This window comes from Erythrolamprus reginae, chromosome 2 (genome assembly GCF_031021105.1).
Source record: "Erythrolamprus reginae isolate rEryReg1 chromosome 2, rEryReg1.hap1, whole genome shotgun sequence".
In the NCBI taxonomy this organism is placed as follows: domain Eukaryota; kingdom Metazoa; phylum Chordata; class Lepidosauria; order Squamata; family Dipsadidae; genus Erythrolamprus; species Erythrolamprus reginae.
The window spans coordinates 24,665,773-24,680,999 of NC_091951.1; the positions used below are offsets into that span (position 1 = coordinate 24,665,773).

Sequence of the window (15,227 nt, forward strand, 5' to 3'; positions counted from 1 at the left end):
AGTCTGTGTTGATTTGGGGAGCCAGATCATAGAAACATAGAAGATTGACGGCAGAAAAAGACCTCATGGTCCATCTAGTCTGCCCTTATACCATTTCTTGTATTTTATCTTAGGATGGATATATGTTTATCCCAGGCATGTTTAAATTCAGTTACTGTGGATTTACCCACCCCGTCTGTTGGAAGTTTGTTCCTTCTCCCTTCCCTGTCCATTATACTTCCCTCTCTCTACCCAATCCCCACCCTTTTAAGTACTATCTAAAAATCACAATTCCTTACTAACCTCACTCCCAACCATAATATATATCAGAACTTCAATGTTTTGAACTGACAAATACTAAGCAACATAAGGTTTAGATAATAAAATATATATTTGTTTATTGGAATTGTAAATCGTGAATGAAACATGAATAGGACTATTGTAACAATAAGGACTGATATACAACAAGATATATATATTATAGAATGTAATTGATATGTGTAATCTCTACTCTCAAACTCCATATATTTGTACTCCCTTTCTTCCCCTTCCCCCTCCCTTTCATTTTGTACCCCCCTTCCCGTTCCTTTCTCAATAAATTAATAAACTATTTTTTTAAAAAAAGATAAATACACAAATACAGTACCACTTGTGCCAACATTGTCCTGCTGATGCCAAAAAAAGCCAATGCAGTCCTAGGCTGTATCAACTGATGAATAATGTCAAGACCACAGGAAGAGGGAATTGGTTTAAACAGTGCTGGTGATACCACACTCAGTACTGTGCTTAGTAATAATCACCATAATATAAAAGTGTTGTTGAGACATTTGAACTATGCAGGGAATAGCAACAAAGGCCCATGAACTTGCTTCTTGTAAAGTGGCTTTTTAAAAAAAATAAATGTTTTATTCTGAACATTAATTTAAATTACAAACTCAAAACCTTTTTAAAAAAACAAAACAAGGATAAACAACTTTTACATAAAAGGAAAAATGTGCATCCAGAAGACAGAAATAAATTTACATATATTGTATATTCATAAATATATTGGACCAAAAAGTTTATACATTTCATGTATTCACAACCATGTTTATAATTTTATTTGTAATCTTATATATGCTTGACAAATAAAAAGTAAAAAAGGTTTTCAACTTAGGCAAGAAAAGCTAAATGCACATCAATAGAAGAGGTTGTACCTGGCTCAAGATGAGGAACAGTGAGAGGGACCTAGAAACAATTACATATCAGCTAGGAGTGTGATGAAGAACAAAGACATTTAAGTGGAGGGTAAAACATATAATGAAGGATTGTAGGAATTGAGGATCAGAGAAGGACTGGGGTAATATGATAGCAGAAAAGAGGAAGCATACGTTTATTTATTTATTCATTCATTTATTTTAGGTAGGTAGGTACAAGATAGCGGGTATGGGTATGAACGTAAGCAAAAGCAAAGTAGATACAGGTAAATTTGGACAATAGGACAATAAGACAGGGACGGTAGACACAATGGTGCTCAGACTTTAGAAAAAGGGCAGAGAAGAACAACAAAGACATTTACACATTTTATTATTTCACTTGGCTCAGCTGCAAAGATATGTTGCGAGGAGTCTGAAAATGTCTTGATAGCATGTAATACGGTGAGCCGATCCTGCAAATGGCATCCGTAGAGAAGAGACAAGCCTGCCTCCCCCCCCCCCTACTCCCCCAAATCAGGCAGCATCTGTGATTGGAACGTGAACAGTAAAATAACGGCCTCGCTGCTTGATCGTGAAGGAGTTAAAACCATCGAGTACTGTATTGCAAGAAGGGATGGAAGGAGAGAAACTTCCTCTTCCGGAAAGGAACACGAACCGAGAGTGTGGTGCAGAGAGGCGCTCTCGCCTCTTCCAAGGATCGAAGCATCAGCTGGAAGGTGAGTTGAGGGCAGGTCGGAGGAGAATCCGGGAGCAACTCAGGCTGTTTGGTTCCCCCCACGGCGTGGAAGCAGAGAAGCAGCTAGAATTGCCGAAGAACGGTTGGAAGGGATCTTTGAGGTCATCCAGTCCAGCCCCCTTTTGCAGCAGGAGACCTTATGCATTTTAGGGACATGGCTGTTCAGTCTCTTCCTGAAAGCCTCCCGCGATGGAGGAGCCACAACTTCTGCAGGAAAACCGGTTAATTGTTCTCACAGTCAGGAAATGTCTCCTTGTTTCTAGGTTGCTTCTCCCCTTGATTCGTTTCCATCCGTTGTTTCCCGTTCTCCCTTCAGATCAGGGGTCTGCAAACTTTTTACACAGGGGGACAGTTCACTGTCCCTCGGACTGTTGGAGGGCCGGACTATAAAAAAACCCCTATGAACAAATCCTTATGCACACTGCACATATCTTATTTTAAAGTAAAAAACAAAATTGGAACGTATTAGTTGGAGGGGGGGGGAGAAGTCTGAAATTCATATATATTTATGTTATGTTTTTAATTTTCTTTTGTTATCATCTGATTGGCTATACAAGGTTTTCTTGGCTTATAGAAAAATGTATAAAGAAAGAAGGAAGCACTTTGGCATAATCGTTAATAGGTTAGAAATATAATTGGTGAACTTATTGAAATAACATTAAGGAAGGAATTTAATTAAAAGAAAATGTATGTAACTGGATGACAAAATTAGGAAAAAAAATACTTTTGCAACTTTTTTGATAATAGATATGAATTACTAACAAAATGCCGCATTTTATTCATGGAAAATTAGATGGTACACTGTGTTGTTTGTATGTTAAGAGAATTTTTTTTAAAAAAAATTACCCCCCCCAACAGTCCTTCCTTCCTCTCTCCCTCCATTCATTTCATTCTTCCTTCTTTCCTTCCTTCCTTTGCTGCTTCATTCCTCTCCACTTCTCTTTCCCTCCCTCTCTTTCCCTTTTCTTTCTTTCTCTGCGCCTCGGAGGGTGGGGGTGGGAGAGGCTCCACTGCGAACACCCAAATTATCAAGTGCCGATTTACACAAACGGAGGTGGCAGCTTCAAGGGACCAACAGCTGGTCCTTCTCGGGGCTGGGTTGCTGCAGCCTCCGAGGTTGCCCACCGCGGAGATCCCCTCACCCGAACGGAGGCGGTGGCGGCGGTGGCCTCGGAGGCTGCAACAACCCAGCGCCGAGAAGGACCAGTTGTTGGTCCCTTGAAGCCGCCGCCGCCTCCGTTCGAGCGAGGGGATTTTGTGGTGGGTGGCGGCAGCGGCGGCTTTGGAAACCCCGCGGAGACCCCTTGCTCTGGAGAAGAGGTTGAGCCACTCTTCTTTTCTTTTTTTTTCTGGGGTAAAAGTTTTTTTATTTTTCTCCACTTTTAAAAATATCATAAACCCTCAATCTTCAATACAATATAATGAATTTACATTTATATTTGGTATTTATCATCCAACAATATCCTGCCTCCTTTACTTTTATCACCTGGAAAATTTTAACTTTTCAATATCGTTATACAAACTTACAATACTATTTGCTATTACGTCTCATCTATTTGCTTTCACTTTTCTTTTAAATTTTATTACATTTAGGCCAAAGTGATTATTTTCAAATGTCATACATCCTTATGTACCTCTTAAAAATTTCTTTACCCTTATCATATACTAATTGCTCTTCAAATAGAAAAGTTATTTAATCTTAAATATTAATTACCCATACTTTATCATCAAAATCTTACAAGATATTATCATAACCATATCATTCCCAAGGAAACAGAGGAAACCAAATTATATCACTTAAATCTACTTATTTTCCATCATTACTTATCAACACCGTATTAACTTATATTAAGTGTTCCCTTTATTGTTTTTTGAGCAGTATATATAGTTTTCTTTTTCTCTTTTGACCTCTGCTTCAATCATTTTATAAACAATTAGTTATTCTTTTCTTTGAATTTTATAGACAAAGAAGATGGCAATAAGAACACTCCAGACAACTGAGAGTTACAAGCAATGTTGAAAAGGAAAGCACATCACGCCAGAAAACAAAATATTTTTCATTTCCTTGGGAAAACTTCAAAATTCTTCTCCTTTCCCAGCAGATGATCAGGAAGAAATTTCAAACTGTAAAGAGTAGAGTATGCGGAACACAAGGATACATTACAGGTAATCCTCAACTTACAACAGTTCATTAAGTAACTGTTCGGAGTTACAGCAACACTGAAGGATGCACACAAAAAAGAAATCATATGATTGTTCTGATTGTGGGAAATGTTTCACTACAAATTATCTCCTTCTGATGCACCAGAGAACACATACAGGAGAAAAACCATGTGAGTGTCCGGTTTGTGGAAAACGTTTCAGTCACAATTCAAGCTTGGCGAGACACCAGGGAACCCATACAGGAGAGAAACCCTTTGAATGTCCTGATTGTGGAAAAAGTTTTAGTCGCAATTCCCAGTTGGTGGAACACCAGAGTGTTCACACAGGAGAGAAACCCTTTGAATGTCCTGACTGTGGAAAAGGTTTCAGTAACAATTCCAACCTGGTAAGACATCAGAGAACTCACACAGAAGAGAAATTCTTTGAATGTCCTGACTGTGGGAAAAGTTTCAGTGAGAAGTCCAACCTCGTACTTCACCAGAGGATTCACACAGGAGAGAAACCCTTTGAATGTCCTGATTGTGGGAAAAAATTCAGTCGCAATTCCCACTTGGTGGTACACCTGAGGACACACACGGGAGAGAAACCATTTGAATGTCCTGATTGTGGGAAAAGTTTCAGTCTCAATTCCCACTTGGTAGTACACCTGAGGACACACACGGGAGAGAAACCATTTCAATGTAGTCTTTGTGGGAAAAGCTTCAGTCTCAATTCCAGCCTGGTGATACACCAGAGGACTCACACAGGAGAAAAACCATATGAATGTCCAATATGTGGGAAAAGTTTCACTGAGAATTCCAGCCTAGTGAGACACCAGGGGACTCACACAGGGGAGAAGCCCTTTGCATGTCCTGATTGTGGGAAAAGTTTCATTGACAATTCCCACTTGATGATACACTTGAGGACTCACACAGGAGAGAAACCATTTCAATGTAGTCTTTGTGGGAAAAGTTTCAGTCTGAATTCACATCTGGTGAGCCACCAGAGGACTCACACAGGAGAAAAACCATATGACTGTCCGGTTTGTGGAAAAAGTTTCACTGCTAGTTCCAGCCTGGCGAGACATCAGAGGACTCACACAGGAGAGAAACCCTTTGAATGTCATGATTGTGGGAAATGTTTCAGTCGAAATTCCCACTTGGTGGTACACCAGAGAACCCACACAGGAGAAAAACCATATGAGTGTCCGGTTTGTGGGAAAAATTTTACTGACAATTCCAGTATGGTGAGACACCAGGGGACTCACAAAGGAGAGAAACCCTTTGAATGTCCTGATTGTGGAAAATGTTTCAGTCTTAATTCCAACCTGGTAAGACATCAGAGGTCTCACACAGAAGACAAATTCTTTCAGTGACTGTTAAATGTTTTTCATCTCATTTGGAAATCAAGGACCCGGAGTATAGTAGAAGAATATAGAGACACAAACAGCAAGATGTTCATGTTTCTTTCTGCAGCCGAGCTTTATAGGGATGCTGAGTTCAATTTTCCAGCAGGACTTGGCACCTGCCCACACTGCCAAAAACATTTTATTATTTCACTTGACTCAGCTGCAGAGATTGGATGCTAGGAGTCTAAAAATGACTTGACAGCATTAAATGTTAACTATGTACAGGACCCCTTGAAATCCTCAGAGGTGAGGAACTTTAAGAAAGAAATGAAGAACTTCATCAACGACCTCTTGGGAACAGCAGAACGATTTGATTTGAGTCCTCAGAGAGGGGTGGCATACAAATCCAATTAAATAAAGTTGTTGTTAGGACCAAACATGGGACGAATTAACAAGTATTTGTAGGACTGACACAGAAAAGAGGAAGCATACATTTATTTACTTATTTATTTATTTTGTTAGGTAGGCAGGTAGTTAGATATGTACAAGATAGCGGGTTCCTTGAACTTGCTTCTTGTAAAGTGGCTTTTTTGAAAAAGAAATGTTTTATTCGAAAAATTAATTTAAATTACAAACTCAAAAACCCCTAAAACAAAACAAGGATAAACAACTTTTAAATAAAAGGAAAAATGTGCATCAAAAAGACAGAAAGAAATTTACATATATTGAGTATTCATAAATATATTGGATCAAAAAGTTTATACATTTCATGTATTCACAATCATGCTTATAATTTTATTTGTAAGTTTATATATGCTTGACAAAAATAAAAAAATATAAAATAGGTTTTCGACTTAGTCAAGAAAAGCTAAATGCACATCAATAGAAGAGGTTTTACCTGGCTCAAGAGCAGGAACAGTGAGAGGGACCTAGAAACATTCACATATGAGCTAGCAGTGGGATGTAACAGGCAAAAAAGTCAATGCAGCCCAGTCTGCAGCATCACAGGGATAGTTTCAAGATCACATGAAGTGTTAGTACTGTTATACTGTATTGGTAGTACAAACTTTGGATATAGCATCTAGTTTTGGTTACCAATATACAAAAAAGCTGTTCAGACTGTAGAAAGAGTGCAGAGAAGAAGAACAAAGACATTTAAGCAAGTGGAGGGTAAAACATACAATCAAGGATTGTAGGAATTGAGGATCAGAGAGAAGCACTGGGGTGATATGATAGCAGTCTTTCAGTATTTGAAGTAGACACAGAAAGGAGGAAGCATACATTTATTTATTTATTTATAGGTAGGTAGGTAGATATGTACAAGATAGCGGGTATGGGTATGGACGTAAGCAAAAGCAAAGTAGGTACAGGTAAAGTTGGACAATAGGACAATAAGACAGGGACGGTAGACACAATGGTATTCAGACTTTAGAAAAAGGGCAGAGAAGAACAACAAAGATATTTACACATTTTATTATTTCACTTGGCTCAGCTGCAAAGAGAGGTTGCTCGGAGTCTGAAAATGACTTGATAGCATGTATTCAGTGAGGCGATTCCCCCCCCCCCCAAACCCACCAACCCCCACCCCCACCCAAAAAAAAAAAAAAAAACCCAGAGAGGCAGCATCTGTGACTGGAAAGTAAACAGTACAGTAGCGGCCTCTAGTTGATCTTGAACGAGTTTAACCATCGAGTACTGTATTGCTAGAAGGGATGGAAGGAGAGAAACTTCCTCTTCCAGAAAGGAACCCGAGTGGAGAGTGTGGTGCCGAGAAGCGCTCTCGCCTCTTCAGAGGATCGAAGCATCAGCTGGAAGGTGAGTTGAGGGCAGGTCGGAGGAGAATCCGGGAGCAACTCAGGCTGTTTGGTTCCCTCCACGGCGTGGAAGCAGAGAAGCGACTAGAATTGCGGAAGAACAGTTGGAAGGGATCTTTGGGGTCATCCAGTCCAGCACCCTTTTCCAGCAGGAGACCTTATGCATTTCAGGCACATGGCTGCGCAGTCTCTTCCTGAAAGCCTCCAGTGATGGAGCAGCCACAACTTCTGCAGGAAAACCGGTTAATTGTTCTCACAATCAGGAAATGTCTCCTTGTTTCTAGGTTGCTTCTCCCCTTGATTCGTTTCCATCCATTGTTTCCTGTTCTGCCTTCAGATGCTCTGGAGAAATGATTGAGCCCCTCTCTTTTTTCTGGGGTAAAAGTTTTTTTTATTTTTCTCCACTTTTAAACAGTATAATATCATAAACCTTCAATCTTCAATGCAATATAATGAATTTACATTTATATTCGGTATCTATCATCCAACAATATGCTGCCTCCTTTACTTTTATCACCTGGAAAATTTAAACATTTTAATATCGTTTTACAAACTTACAATACTATTTGCTATTACATCTCATCTATTTACTTTCACTTATCTGTTAAACTTTATTACATTTAGGCGAAAGTGATTATTTTCAAATGTCATACATCCTTATGTACCTCTTAAAAATTTCTTTACCCTTATCATATACTAATTGCTCTTAAAATAGAAAAGTTAATTAATCTTAAATATTAATTACCCATATCACTTAAATCTACTTATTTTCTATCATTACTTATCAACACCATTGGTTTAATAAGCCCTTATTCCTTTCTTAATGGAAATATAGTATTCGATTATCAATCCGCCTAATCAACATAAATTTATGTTATCTAAAAACCTTTAATAAAATAATACCACCTCATCTATCATATCTAATTCTCATGTTTCATTATGTTAGTCTATTGTAATTGTACTTTCACTGCCAACCCAATATAATTATCATGCCCTACTCTATTTATACTTCAGGGTCATTCCGTGTCAAGTGGACCAATTTTAAAGATCATCCCCACCTTACAATCTCAGATTTTGATAAAATTTGGCATATAGTTTCTTTATTATATAAAACGATGCTGTGCAAAATTTTAGTTCAAAAGACTAAAAATTGGGAGTTCTAGGAGACCTCAAGTAAAGTATCTTTTTTAAAAAAAGAACAATCTCTGATGTTTCCTAAGAGCTGATGACTTTGGAGTTGGAACTGCATCAGGCTTCCAGATGGCATACCAAGTGATGTTGTGGCATGCATAGCTCTGGTGCTGTGGGGACAGGGAGAGGCCACTCCAACTACACAACATTCCCCACACCCAATCCAGGCCAGTGTCACCCCGCACGGCTCATCCAAAGCTTCCTGTGGTTGGCTGAGCACTCAGCCATCCTCCCCAACAGGTGTGCTGCAGCAACGGCTCCATTCCACCCACTGCCGTGTTTGCCAGGATTCCTGCTTAGGACCACCATATTGCCTCCCATGCAGGCTTTGGAAGGGGATCCAAGGCCCCCGAACGGACACTTGGGGCATGTAGGAAGCTGGATCTTGTGGGCTCCCTAGCGTTTTTGCGCTTCTAAAATCCTGCCAACCCCAGGGATGCACCCCGCCTGGTTCCTTCTACCTGTGGGATATTCCTGGGCCGAGTCTCCCTACCCCCTTTGCCTGCTTGAAGCAACCCACGAGGTTCTGCTGCACCATCAGCAACGGCCACAGTTCCTTCTGCAAAACAGGTAGATGGCCAGCACGTTGGCGGTGCTCAGGAAATCTGGCAGGGCTTGGCTCGTCTCGCCAGGGGATCAGAGTTTGTTGCCCAGCTGCAGCCGCATCCCGGCTGCCAATTCCAACTGCCCCAAGTCCATGTGGAGGCAAGCAATGAAAGTCACACTGCCATGGGCAGCCGGCAGGTATTTAGAAACATAGAAACATAGAAGACTGACGGCAGAAAAAGACTTCATTGTCCATCTAGTCTGCCCTTATACTATTTCCTGTATTTTATCTTAGGATGGATATATGTTTATCCCAGGCATGTTTAAATTCAGTTACTGTGGATTTACCCACCACGTCTGCTGGAAGTTTGTTCCAAGGATCTACTACAGTGGTACCTCGAGATACGAGTTTAATTCGTTCCTGACCTGGGCTCTTAAGTCGAGCAGCTCTTATCTTGAACGACTTTTCCCCATAGGAATTAATGTAAATAATTTTAATTGGTTCCAGCCCTCAAAAAACTCACAAAGTTAGTCTAAATTATGCAGAAAGACAAGTTTTTAATGAAGAAATGTACATGTACATATAAATGAATAATGAAGTTTCTTTCACTTAACTTGTAAACTTTCTTAAACTTTTAAATTTACATATGTTCAACTTCTCTGCCACCCAATCCTGTAGGACAGAGGTCCCCAACCCTTTTTGCACCAGGGACCGGCTTTAAGCGATCAAGAGAGGAATGGGATAAATGAATGGACGGAGGGTGGGAAGGAAGGAAGGAAAGAGGGAAGGGACAGGAACAGAGGAAGGAAGCAAGGAAACTTATGAAAGGGGAGAGTAAGAGAGGAATGAGTGAAGGGAGGGAGGGAGGGAAGAAGGTGGGAAGGAGAAAGAAAAGAAGAAATAGAGGAAGGGAAGGTAAAAGAGAGAAAGAAAAAGAGCTAACTTCCGCGTTCAGCTTCAGGAGACAGCTGCGAAGCCGCGCGCGTGTTTTAAAAGGTTGCAGCCGGCCTGGGGGGCTCGGGGGGGTTCTGGCAAGCCCCCCAGGCTGGCTGCAAGCACCCCCCGAGCCCCCCAGGCCGGCTGCAACCTTTTAAAACACGCGCGCCGCTTCGCAGCTGTCTCCTGAAGCCGAACGCGGAAGTTAGCGTTCGGCTTCAGGAGACAGCTCCTTGGCGCTTGTATCTCGAATTTGGGCTTGTAAGTAGAACAAAAACATCTCTCCCCTCCCAGCTCTTATCTCGAGTTGCTCGTAAGTAGAGCAGCTCTTATGTCGGGGTTCCACTGTACTCTATCAGTGAAATAATATTTTCTCACGTTGCTTTTGATCTTTCCCCCAACTAACTTCAGATTGTGTCCCCTTGTTCTTGTGTTCACTTTCCTATTAAAAACACTTCCCTCCTGAACCTTATTTAACCCTTTAACATATTTAAATGTTTCGATCATGTCCCCCCTTTTCCTTCTGTCCTCCAGACTATACAGATTGAGTTCATTAAGTCTTTCCTGATACGTTTTTTATGCTTAAAAGCTTCCACCATTCTTGTAGCCCGTCTTTGCACCCATTCAATTTTGTCAATATCTTTTTGTAGGTGAGGTCTCCAGAACTGAACACAGTATTCCAAATATGGTCTCACCAGCGCTCTATATAGTGGGATCACAATCTCCCTCTTCCTGCTTGTTATACCTCTAGCTATGCAGCCAAGCATCCTACTTGCTTTTCCTACCGCCTGACTGCACTATTCACCCATTTTGAGATTGTCAAAAATCACTACCCCTAAATCTTTCTCTTCTGAATTTTTGCTAACACAGAACTGCCTATACAATACTCAGATTGAGGATTCCTTTCCCCCAAGTGCATTATTTTGCATTTGGAAACATTAAACTGCAGTTTCCATTGCTTTGACCATTTATCTAGTAAAGCTAAATCATTTACCATATTACAGACCCCTCCAGGAATATCAACCCTATTGCACACTTTAGAGTCATCGGCAAATAGGCAAACCTTCCCTACCAAACCTTCCCCTATGTCACTCACAAACATATTAAAAAGACTAGGAGAGAGGCCCTTGCTGCAGGCAGAGCTCCCGCTCATGGTGCAGCCAGAGCTGCTCTGCTTCGGCCAGCCGCACATCCTTGCCAGCCAAATGGCCTAGACCAGGGGTCTCAAATTCGTGGCCTGCGGGACAATAGTTTGCAGGCCCCACCTCAATATCAAAGTTTAATGTTGGTGCGGCCCGAGTTTAATACAGATGGCACTTTTCAGTGTTGTGTGGGGAGCTGAATGGTTTCTTCACTCTACTGTATCTGCTGTATTATTATTATTATTATTATTATTATTATTATTATTATTATCATTTTAATTTTAATTTTATTTATTTATTATTAATTTAATTGTTAATTTATTTTTATTTTTTAACACAAAATAAGATGGGGAAAAAAGACATTTGATAACATTTGTGGAAAACCTGATGCGGCCCAGCGTCACCCAGACTCTACCTCCAGCGGCCCCCGGGTAAATTGCATTTGAGACCCCTGGCCTAGACTTTGGCAGCAGTGCGCCCCCACTAATTAGCACCAGGCCACATAATTATTATCTCAGGGACTGCCTTCTGCTGCACAAATCCCAGCGACCAGTTAGGTCCCACAGAGTGGGCCTTCTCCGGGTCCCGTCAACGAAACAATGTCGTTTGGCGGGACCCAGGGGAAGAGCCTTCTCTGTGGCGGCCCTGGCCCTCTGGAACCAACTCCCCCCCCCCAGAGATTAGAATTACCCCCACCCTCCTCGCCTTTCATAAACTTCTTAAAACCCACCTCTGCCGTCAGGCATGGGGGAACAGATATTCTTTCCCCCTAGGCCAGGGGTCCCCAAACTTTTTACTCAGGGGGCCAGTTCACTGTCCCTCGGACTGTTGGAAGGCCGGAGTATAAAAAAAAAACTATGAACAAATCCCTATGCACACTGCACATACCTTATTTTAAAGTAAAAAACAAAATGGGAACCTACTATTTAGAGGGGGGAGAAGGTCTGAAATTCATATACGTTTATGTTTTGTTTTTAATTTTCTTTTGTTGACATCTGATTGGCTATACAAGGTTTTCTTGGTTTATAGAAAAATGTATAAAAAAAGAAGGAAGCACTTTGGCATAATGGTTAATAAGTTAGAAATATAATTGGTGTTGCACTTTTTGAAGGAACATTAAGGAAGGAATTTAATTAAAAGAAAATGAATGTAACTGGATGGCAAAATTAGAAGAAAAATCTTTTGCAACTTTGTTGATGATTGATATTAGTTGCTAACAAAATACTGCATTTTATTCATGGAAAATTAGATGGTACACTGTGTTGTTTGAATGTATGTTGAGAGAAAAATTTAAAAAAAATACCCCCCAAAAAAACAGTCCTTCCTTCCTCTGTCCCTCCATTCATTTCATCCTTCCTTCCTTCCTTTCTTCCTTGTTCCCTCCATTTCTCCTTCCTTCCTTCCTTCCTCTCCACTTCTCCTTCCCTCTCTCTCTTTCCCTTTTCTTTCTTTCTCTCTCTCTTTTCCCTGGGCTCTTGTCACTCACCAGCGGGCCGGATAAATGGCCTAAGTGGGCCGCCATGTGGCCCGCGGGCCGTAGTTTGGGGACCACTGCCCTAGGCCTTTACAATTTACGCATGGTATGTCTGTATGTATCTTTGGTTTTTATAATAAGGGTTTTTTTTAGTTATTTTAGTCTGCGGAGAGGGGCGGCATACAAATCCAATAAATAAATAAAATGAATGAATGAATGGATTGAATAGAATAGAATAGAATAGAATAGAATAGAATTTGAATGGATTGGATTGGATTGGATTATTACATGCTGTTTTATCATTGTTGTTAGTCGCCCCGAGTCTACGGAGAGGGGCGGCACACAAATCCAATAAATGAATGAATGAATGAATGAATGAATGAATGAATGAATGAATGAATGAATGAATGAATGAATGTGGCTCTCTTGGGTGCACAGCTCTTGCGCCAGTGCTGTGAACTTCTCCGACACATTGGGTTTGTGCAGGGAGCTCTTGCAGAGCTTTGACGACACCATGCAGTAGCGTGTTAGTAATTGGCTGCCGGCTTTGGTGCCTCTTTTTCTTTGTCTTTCTCTCCTGTTTTTCTCTCTCTCTCTCTCTCCCCCCTCTGCGTGTGCGTGTAACTGTGGTGTGTCTATCACTCTCGCACATGCACATGCACACACCTAAGGAGGGTTTTAACTGGATGCAAAAAAATTTTGGCTTTTCCTGCCACCGGCTTGCTGTCTCGTCCCTGTAACAAGGAAGATCTGGTTATTCATTTCAAATCATCTGGGAGTGGAAGAAAGATGACACCATCTTTTTTGTGTATTCAGAATTTGAAAATAGATAATAGATAAGTAATTGGAGGAAGGGAATGAGGAACTATTGTCTATTTTTCTGTTCTCCCCATTCAATATCAGCAACACTATTCAACTAAGCATGAATTGAAAAAGATTAAATTTATTTAATCAATGAGAAAAATGACAGGTAGTGATATATATGGATGCATTTGTCATTCCGTAAGGATGGAAACTAACCAAAGAAAGAAACAACCTAGAACTAAAGAGAAAATTCCTAACGATTACAGCAATCAACCAATGGAATAGCTTCCCTTCAGTGGTTTTGGGTGCTGCATCGCTGGAGGTTTTGAAATAGAGATTTGATGGCCACTTGTCTGAAATGGTAGACTAGAGGGTTTGGCTAGAAGACCTTCAAGGTCCCTTCCAACTCTGTTATTCTGTTATATGTTGTATTCATATTAATTACAGCCATTCTATCCAATAACTGCTATACTATTGTTTTTCCCTGAAAATACCTTTGGAAAACAAGCCCTATCACCAGCACAGGAAGCAGCCCTTCCCTTCCCCATTCAACTAATGGCAGCTGAGCCTCTTACTCACGACTAATAGACTAATCAGCCTCTTAGAAACATAGAAGTCTGATGGCAGAAAAAGACCTCATGGTCCATCTAGTCTGCCCTTATACTATTTTCTGTATTTTATCTTAGGATGGATATATGTTTATCCCAGGCATGTTTAAATTCAGTTACTGTTGATTTATCTACCACGTCTGCTGGATGTTTGTTCCAAGGATCTACTACTCTTTCAGTAAAATAATATTTTCTCATGTTGCTTTTGATCTCCCCCCCAACTAACCTCAGATTGTGTCCCCTTGTTCTTGTGTTCACTTTCCTATTAAAAACACTTCCCTCCTGGACCTTATTTAACCCTTTAACATATTTAAATGTTTCGATCATGTCCCCCCTTTTCCTTCTGTCCTCCAGACTATACAGATTGAGTTCATTAAGTCTTCCACCATTCTTGTAGCCCGTCTTTGGACCCGTTCAATTTTGTCAGTATCTTTTTGTAGGTGAGGTCTCCAGAACTGAACACAGTATTCCAAATGTGGTCTCACCAGCATTCTATATAGCGGGATCACAATCTCCCCCTCCCTGCTTGTTACACCTCTAGCTATGCAGCCAAGCATCCTACTTGCTTTCCCTACCGCCTGACTGCACTGTTCACCCATTTTGAGACTGTCAGAAATCACTACCCCTAAATCCTTCTCTTCTGAAGTTTTTGCTAACACAGAACTGCCAATACAATACTCAGGTTGAGGATTCCTTTTCCCCAAGTGCATTATTTTACATTTGGAAACAATAAACTGCAGTTTCCATTGGTTTTACCATTTATCTACTAAAGCTAAATCATTTACCATATTATAGACGCCTCCAGGAATATCAACCCTATTACACACTTTAGAGTTATCGGCAAATAGGCAAACCTTCCCTACCAAACCTTCCCCTATGTCACTCACAAACATATTAAAAAGAATAGGACCCAGAACAGACTCTTAATCACAACTAATGGCAGCTGAGCCACTTTATTGTTCTATCTCTCCCCAGTGTTCTTGGTGCTCGCCTGCCTCCCATCCATCCATCCATCCCCCTCGACTGAAAACTCCCACCCCACTCGCAAGAGAGCAACCACCGGGCACCTCTTGCCATGTAGAGCTCATCCAGCAAATAACCCAGCCTGTGACCAGGCAGACCACCACTCAAAACCCAAGCGGTAAGAGGCCGGTCAGGCCAGCCACCTACTGTCAAGTATTCTGGGACCCAGGGCAGATAGTCTTCCAGAAGTGGACACTCTGGGAGTGCGCTTCCAACTCTATGGTTCTAGCTCCATGCTAGCTGCAGTTCCCTTCACTGCCTTTCTGGCATTGCAGGCAGCAGGCGGC

The 15,227-nt window shown here is 41.0% G+C and overlaps 1 protein-coding gene across 5 annotated transcripts in view; it reads left to right on the top strand.

Annotated features, from left to right (window-relative positions):
* LOC139160023 (zinc finger and SCAN domain-containing protein 2-like) overlaps positions 1–15,227 on the top strand; it is a 58,152-nt gene that overhangs the window by 39,163 nt on the left and 3,762 nt on the right. The window contains exons 1-2 of one of the 5 annotated variants that reach the window (XM_070737528.1): positions 1,992–2,012; positions 3,875–6,243. The exons of 1 other annotated variant lie outside the window; for it this stretch is intronic. In XM_070737528.1, coding sequence (XP_070593629.1) covers positions 4,139–5,428 — 1,290 coding nt within the window. In that variant the 5' untranslated portion in view covers positions 1,992–2,012; positions 3,875–4,138 and the 3' untranslated portion in view covers positions 5,429–6,243. Of the gene's footprint in view, positions 1–1,991; positions 2,013–3,874; positions 6,244–7,139; positions 7,217–14,987; positions 15,059–15,227 lie in introns of those variants that run through there. 3 more of the 5 variants (XM_070737532.1, XM_070737529.1, XM_070737531.1) reach the window with 3 other exon arrangements.